Source organism: Haplochromis burtoni, unplaced genomic scaffold, assembly GCF_018398535.1.
Source record: "Haplochromis burtoni strain Fernald_Lab_line unplaced genomic scaffold, NCSU_Asbu1 Contig_113, whole genome shotgun sequence".
NCBI classification, from domain to species: domain Eukaryota; kingdom Metazoa; phylum Chordata; class Actinopteri; order Cichliformes; family Cichlidae; genus Haplochromis; species Haplochromis burtoni.
The window spans coordinates 116,501-124,794 of NW_024582474.1; the positions used below are offsets into that span (position 1 = coordinate 116,501).

At 39.7% G+C, this 8,294-nt stretch overlaps 1 protein-coding gene across 1 annotated transcript; it reads left to right on the top strand.

Moving 5' to 3' along the window:
• Positions 1–4,146: 4,146 nt before the first annotated feature.
• On the top strand, positions 4,147–5,030 carry LOC102300017 (gamma-interferon-inducible lysosomal thiol reductase-like). Its single transcript, XM_005928963.3, has one exon. It carries the CDS (start codon positions 4,159–4,161, stop codon positions 4,933–4,935), a length of 777 nt encoding a protein of 258 aa, XP_005929025.1. The 5' UTR covers positions 4,147–4,158; the 3' UTR covers positions 4,936–5,030.
• Positions 5,031–8,294: the final 3,264 nt, after the last annotated feature.

Consider the following 8,294-nt stretch of genomic DNA (forward strand, 5'->3'; position numbering starts at 1 on the left):
TCAGTGATCGCATGCAGTCAGTCACCATCTTCAAAATGAATTTGGTACATCAATATTAAATCTCAAACCTATGCAGACTGATATCAGTCTGTTTAAGATTTTAGTTGTGTGCAGTCTGGGCCATTACATCATGTTATGTGTCTCTCTTCATTCATTTGGCCAGTATTTATACTACATTTGATAATCACTGCAAACATACCTTTGTGGAGAGTTTAAATCAGCTCACTTTAGAACAGGCACCCCTTAAGTTGTTTTGTTTTTTGTTTTTTTCAAATTTATCTTTCATTTAAGAAGTCTTGTGAGTCTATTATTAAAGCGCTTTTCCATATTCAGATGCTAGAGGGCATTGTGGGTTGGTGGTATAGAGTAGTGTTTCAGGGCAGAGAAAAACCTTTCTGTTGTGAGGTTATCTGTTGCAAACTCAGTGTGTGTACCTCTTCTACTCTTAAACACTGCACCACATATTGATGACACAGGAGACCAGTTGCCCTCTGACTGCAGACTTAAAGAGCCAACCCCTTTATGATGCTGTTCCCTGTTTCTGTTGGTCTGTCACAAGTCAGGGATTCATTTCCAAACTGTAAAGTCAAACAGTGCAGACTTTCTACATCCCCTCTTCCACATTATACTGTATGCTCCCAGTCCTACTATTTTGGTAAAGCGGACACATTATAAGAGTTCCACTATACAGGGAGTGCAGAATTATTAGGCAAATGAGTATTTTGTCCACATCATCATCTTCATGCATGTTGTCTTACTCCAAGCTGTATAGGCTCGAAAGCCTACTACCAATTAAGCATATCAGGTGATGTGCATCTCTGTAATGAGAAGGGGTGTGGTCTAATGACATCAACACCCTATATCAGGTGTGCATAATTATTAGGCAACGTCCTTTCCTTTGGCAAAATGGGTCAAAAGAAGGACTTGACAGGCTCAGAAAAGTCAAAAATAGTGAGATATCTTGCAGAGGGATGCAGCAGTCTCAAAATTGCAAAGCTTCTGAAGCGTGATCATCGAACAATCAAGCGTTTCATTCAAAATAGTCAACAGGGTCGCAAGAAGCGTGTGGAAAAACCAAGGCGCAAAATAACTGCCCATGAACTGAGAAAAGTCAAGCGTGCAGCTGCCAAGATGCCACTTGCCACCAGTTTGGCCATATTTCAGAGCTGCAACATCACTGGAGTGCCCAAAAGCACAAGGTGTGCAATACTCAGAGACATGGCCAAGGTAAGAAAGGCTGAAAGACGACCACCACTGAACAAGACACACAAGCTGAAACGTCAAGACTGGGCCAAGAAATATCTCAAGACTGGTTTTTCTAAGGTTTTATGGACTGATGAAATGAGAGTGAGTCTTGATGGGCCAGATGGATGGGCCCGTGGCTGGATTGGTAAAGGGCAGAGAGCTCCAGTCCGACTCAGACGCCAGCAAGGTGGAGGTGGAGTACTGGTTTGGGCTGGTATCATCAAAGATGAGCTTGTGGGGCCTTTTCGGGTTGAGGATGGAGTCAAGCTCAACTCCCAGTCCTACTGCCAGTTTCTGGAAGACACCTTCTTCAAGCAGTGGTACAGGAAGAAGTCTGCATCCTTCAAGAAAAACATGATTTTCATGCAGGACAATGCTCCATCACACGCGTCCAAGTACTCCACAGCGTGGCTGGCAAGAAAGGGTATAAAAGAAGAAAAACTAATGACATGGCCTCCTTGTTCACCTGATCTGAACCCCATTGAGAACCTGTGGTCCATCATCAAATGTGAGATTTACAAGGAGGGAAAACAGTACACCTCTCTGAACAGTGTCTGGGAGGCTGTGGTTGCTGCTGCACGCAATGTTGATGGTGAACAGATCAAAACACTGACAGAATCCATGGATGGCAGGCTTTTGAGTGTCCTTGCAAAGAAAGGTGGCTATATTGGTCGCTGATTTGTTTTTGTTTTGTTTTTGAATGTCAGAAATGTATATTTGTGAATGTGGAGATGTTATATTGGTTTCACTGGTAAAAATAAATAATTGAAATGGGTATATATTTGTTTTTTGTTAAGTTGCCTAATAATTATGCACAGTAATAGTCACCTGCACACACAGATATCCCCCTAAAATAGCTAAAACTAAAAACTACTTCCAAAAACATTCAGCTTTGATATTAATGAGTTTTTTGGGTTCATTGAGAACATGGTTGTTGTTCAATAATAAAATTATTCCTCAAAAATACAATTTGCCTAATAATTCTGCACTCCCTGTATGTGTAATGCAGACTAGAGTCGAACCCTCAGCCTTATAATTGGTAGATGCTAGCTGTGTTTCCATAAAAAGCCCAGGTTGTAACTGATCTCAAAGGAGTGAAAGCTCAACCTAAATCATCAGTAGAAAAGCTGCTGACACACCCATATAACATAGAGAACCACAGCCTTCAATGAGTATGAAATAAGCACAGCTTTCAGCAACAATTGCCAACTGTGGCCACAAGATGGAGGCAATATAAAGGATGGAGGTGAACAGATGAGGAGCTGAAAGGAGAGATCAATTTACTTTGGTACATTTCAATTTATGTACATCTTTAGGTTTGTCTTGATGGAATGCCATTGCCTTGGTGGGTGGCTGTTAGTTCGGAGGTTATCTACCAATCGGAAGGTTGTTTGATCACTTGCTGCTCCGGTCTGAAGAAAGCAGAAAAAAGTGCTTGTATGAATGGGTGAATGAGGCAAGATGTAAGAGCGCTTTGAGTGCTCTGGTAGAATACCTCCGCTCTATTTATGATTCTAAAAAACTCACAATGAGGCATAAAAAAAGGCAAATGAAGAAGGTTGGTGTGCAAAGTATCTGGCAGAGTAGCATATAAAGGCTCAAGCAGCTTACACAGCATATGAGATTTTACTTATACAATCTGAGAGTTATCAGCTATAGATATATATAATGTCAAAGGTCTTCCAAAACATTAGAAAAAAATGTGTCCAGGGGTTTGGAAGTATGCAGTAATGCATACAGAAAATTTACTTAAAAATCAGAATGGTGTCAACTTCTTTAGGACTCCATTTCCACAGAGATGCAGGCAACTGCACACAGCAATAAGTGGGTTATCAAAAGGATCCCTTACCTTTTACTACAATTTGGATTTGCATGTCACTGGTCTGTCCTTGGATTAGAAAAGGAGTCTCCTCCAAAATATAATCAAAAAAGACGCAGAGTCCTGTTTGCAGGGTTTTCTGTGGTAGTATTAAGGATTTTATGTCCATATGTTGAACTTACCAACCCAGAGAGTGTGTCTCAGGACAATTACTGAAGTTCATTTACCTTTTTTGGTGATCACAGTTTCAAGCAACCCTTGTTGTATGGAGAAACTGATGGCGTGCATTGCTCAGGTGTAATTTTGGTCCATTCTTCCAGAAAACCAGTATTCAAATCCTGAAGGTTCAGTTGGCCCCTTCTATAAACTCTGAGCTGTAGAGAGCACAAAAGGGGCCAACTCAGCAACAGAAGTGGTTGGTTTTGCATAGTGCTTTTAGCAGTTCTAGTACTTTTAATTCCTTTCTCTGAAACCAATTGAGACTTTCTTTGGCTGTGTGTTTTGAGATTGTTGTTCTACCATGATCTTTGCCACTTTCAAAAAAGCTTCCTGTGCATGCAAATGTCTAAAAATATTTGTGAATTTCTCTCTCCGTCAAAGCATCCAAATCATCCAGATCCACAAATAGAGGATGCGTTAAAGCGCCAGTGTAAAGCTGGGGCATGTGGGCTTCCACTTGCGTTACCTATACGAAAACAGAACTTTTAGTTTCAAAGGAAAAGCAGAGATTTGAAAATCTATAAACTCTCTACAATACTGAATACATGCTAACAAATGATTATGGGCATATGGCTTAAAAAAGGTACTGGGTAATGGTGTGGTAGTTTATCTGCTGGGGAAACCATAGACCAAGGGTTCCCAACTCCAGTCCTCAAGAGCTAATTTCCTGCAGCTTTTAGATGCAGCATTACTCCAACACAGCTGGATCAAATGGTTAAATTCAGCATGTCATCAAGGTTGGGGTTAGAGAGATGAAGGAGCAACCTCGGGGAATTAGGTGGATGGTGAAATTCAGGTGACCTAACAGTGAAAGCAGATACCATTTAGAGATAGAAGTGAGAAAGAGAAACGTGAATTCCTTTGCAGATGCCAACATGAAGCTCTCGGGAATCCTGGCTGTGCTTTTGCTCGTCTATACTGAACGGAGCGGTTTCAGGATGTGTCATCCCAAACTGGCCTGTCGCTACCCTCCCTCCCAGTGGTGTAGGTCCCTGGAAATAGCGATAGAATGCAGGGTGGAGAAACAGTGTATGGAGGTTAATGCTACCAGGTCAAACCAGGCTGTCCCTGGAGTATCTGTCACACTGTACTATGAGAGTCTGTGTCCAGACTGCAGAGAATTTATCACTCAGCAGCTTTTCCCCACCTGGACAATGCTGCAGGACATCATGGCTGTCACACTGGTGCCCTATGGGAATGCTAAGGAGCTTCGCTCAGCAAACTCTCCCTTCACCTGTCAGCACGGAGAGTCTGAATGCAGAGGAAACATGATCGAGGCCTGCATCCTCCATTTAACCGAACACTCTCTTGCATTTCACATCATCTACTGCATGGAGTCATCTGCAGATGTTCTGAGCGCTGTGCAGTCTTGTCTCCGGCTGTATGCTCCCTCTGTGCCCTGGTCCAGAGTTGACTCGTGTGTCAAAGGAGATCTGGGATACCAGCTGATGCGTGCCAACGCTCTTATGACCAGAGCCCTGAACCCTGCACACACACATGTGCCCTGGATAACCTTCAATGGGGAATACACAGAAGAGAATGAAGACAAAGCAATGTCATCCCTTTTCCAACTGGTTTGTCATCTCTACAAGGGGGTGAAACCTGCAGCCTGCACTGGAGCTCCCGTCCGGCTTGACAGAAGCTTCTGCTGAACATGAAAAATAAAGTTATATGTCAGTCCTACAGGCAAACAGCCAAATGTGACACGTTAAATTAGCCATACTAATGATTAATTTGTATCAGTGTTGTCGTTAATACTATGAAAATGTAAGCATATAGAGTATTATAACTTTCTTGTTTAACAGAGCAGATAACTAAGTTGTCTCTTAATTCCAATATATTTTATAATAACAAATGCAGCCAAACACAGGATAAAAATTTCCATATAATTTATTGGCATTTTCCACTTAAAACACCCTGAACTCCCAAGACTCTTTTGGCTTAAAATGTGAAACAAAAATAGATTTAATTTCTCTGACAAAAACATCGGAGTGGCAGGTGGATACATACTTGTGAAGTATACTTGATTTTTAGGCTCCAGAACATAAAATCAGACATCCTATGTTACAGTACTTTGTATCGACAGACACATCTGAAGAATAAATATCTCTATAGAAGTTTGCACGACACAGAGGCTGAAAGAACAAGACTGCATGGATGTGGGTGGAGGCGGTGTCAGTGCAACACGGTCTCTGTGTAGAAGCGGGAACGCTCCCGCTCACCGACACAGATGGCGCTGTATGGCACTGACGTGTTCCTGCAAAGATCCCTGGTGCTGAGTTTAACCTGCTGTAACTCCTCAGACTGTTCAGTGCTGAGCAAATTACACCTGCTGTCAGAAAACTGTTGCTGTATATCTACTTAAAGTATCACACAGGATAAAAATATGAGCTTTTAATTTGTTCATTTTTGTGGTACAATAAGAGAAAATAATGACTAACTGGAAACACATTATTTGTGTGCCAAAAAGAAGAAGAAAAAACAAAAAGAGAAAGAGAAATGACTCTATGTCCAAATAGATGCCACTGCAACAGAGATGAATGGGATGAAATATCTGTGAAATATCAAAAACTGTGGGTATCAAAAACTGAGCAATATCAGAAAAAATAAAACATTATAATGACAGATATTAGCCATAATGGTTACGTCAGCAATACACACAAATCACATTGCAAACACATGATGTTTTAGGGAAGCTCAAAGCATCTTTTTCGAAACTTCCTTCTATTAAAAGACACCATCAGCATTTGGGATGGAAGGCATGTGAGGAAACGCTTAGTTTAGTAAGTTTAGTGAGGAATGGGGCAAGAATACAATTCCTGCCTGTGAAATGTTAAATGAGGACAACAGATTTCACAGCGTAGTCAGATGAGGAGCTGTCGTGGTCTGTGGCTATCTGGCCTTTTTTCCCTTCATTATGTATGAAGACATCATGTGTCTCCTCAGGAAGAGAGAACGTCTTTATCATCCAAATTTACCAAATCCATAAAAAAAATGGATGACCAGCATTGAATGTCACAACTAAAATGTTTCATATCCTGACATTGCAGTGCGATCTGCCTTTTTAAAGTTAGTGTGAGCTGTGTGGAACACACATGTATTTACAGTACAATTAATGTGAAAAAAAGTGAAATACATTTTTAAAACGGCACAGTTTTTCATAGTACATCTCAAGCCATTCATACTCCGTGTTCTAAATGATGGTGCAGTGGTAAAAATATTATTGTGTTTTAGATAAAATAAAGGTGAGATTCAGTTATTTTTGAGTGCGGTCAAATGTCAAATATGGGGTCAGGGAGACACACTTTAATCGGCCTTTTAGGCAGTCAACAGTTGTATGACTGCCTCAGAGTGTCGGCGGTCATACAACTGTTTCCAACTAAATCTAGTTGTTTGTCTTTAAGAAAATGAAGTGAGAGTTGCGCCTGTTCATCAACAAATAACACAGCACTTTCACATCAGACAACAAATACAATGTTAAAGAGACTCAATTAAAAGAAATACATAAATTCAAGTACAGGTGCTTCATTAACTGACAATGTTTCATTAATGTAAACAAATTTATTTACACTTGAGGTGTATATTATTATTATTATTATTATTATTATTATTATTATTATTATTAGTAGTAGTAGTAGTAGTAGTAGTAGTAGTAGTAGTAGTAGTAGTAGTATATTATAATATTGTTATAATTGTTGCAGCCACATGACATTACTGGTCTTGTTCAAAGAGCCTTGTGTTGATGCCTGCATGTAACCTGTCTTTCTGTCTGTATCAAGAAGTTGTCTAAATTATTTTGTTGAAATGAAATATATTTTGGAAAAAGAATATCTGATTCTAAAGTGAGGCAACTTTAATTATAATGGCAAGCAAAAACTAAAAGAGCTTTTTCTTATCCTTTTTATTTTAACTAGGTCTTCCAAACTGGAAATGTACTCTCAGAAGTGGCCTTGTATCTTTTAGACTGTATGTCAGCAGAAAAATAACCGGATAGTTGGTTTTGAACAATAGCTGTAGTCTCAGAAACACTGCCCAATCCTGTTTCCTCCTCTTAAAGAACATTTCCACATACAAGTACTGCCGAACAGAAGTGACCTTAAAAGACACATCCTCAATAATATAAGAATTAATTGTTTAAGTGACTTCTTAATATAAAAAGCCCTTAAACAATAACAATAAGACAATAACTTCTATCCTGTTTTTCATGTGTATCTGTGACATTTCATTTCAGTATTTGAGCACCATCTTTTGTAATACCTCTTCAATGGGTTTTGCATCCTGTTCAAATGTCTTCCTCAATCTTTAATTACTTCCATTTCCCTTTCCCATACCAATTGTTTTATTTATTTATTTATAAGTCCCTGATAGCCCTGTGACAGACTGACAACCTGTCCAGGGTGTATCCTGCCTATCGCCCTATGGTGGCTGGGATAGGTTCCAGCCACCCTGCGACCCTGAGTTGGATAAAGAAAATGGAATGATGGAAGTTCCCGATGTTTTCCACAAGATATCTGGTGAAACAACCCTGAACTATCAATTTGTTAAGTGTGAGGTCTTTAGTCATTTCCTCGTCCAAATTCTTAATTTTTCCAGAAGCACACTAAGAGTTACACCTTGAAGAGTTACACCTTTGTTGTAGTTTGCTGCTATAAAATTCTTTTACTTCCAATATAAAATTATCATTCTGGCTATTTTATTGTAATAAAACTACAACACTTCCATAATAAAGTTAAACGTTAACACTTACATTTGCTAGCTGGTTGACACGTAAATTAGTGTCCCCCATCAGAGTCAGAAAGGAAGATAAAACAGATTATACCTAATAATGAGACTGACAAGCCTGTGATAACATGAGCAGTATCAGTTTCACAGTCTGACTGCTCTTCATGTCCATTCTCAAAGCACCAGCATGGCAAGAGCAATAAAAGTCAACTTGAGCTTGACAAATGGACTTCAGGAACCAAAAACCGATGACTATGTATCTTTTACATACAGTGCATCCGGAAAGTAT

Bases quoted from the DNA above. Each gene is read 5' to 3' on its own strand.
- LOC102300017 (XM_005928963.3), top strand. From the start codon at position 4,159: ATGAAGCTCTCGGGAATCCTGGCTGTGCTTTTGCTCGTCTATACTGAA.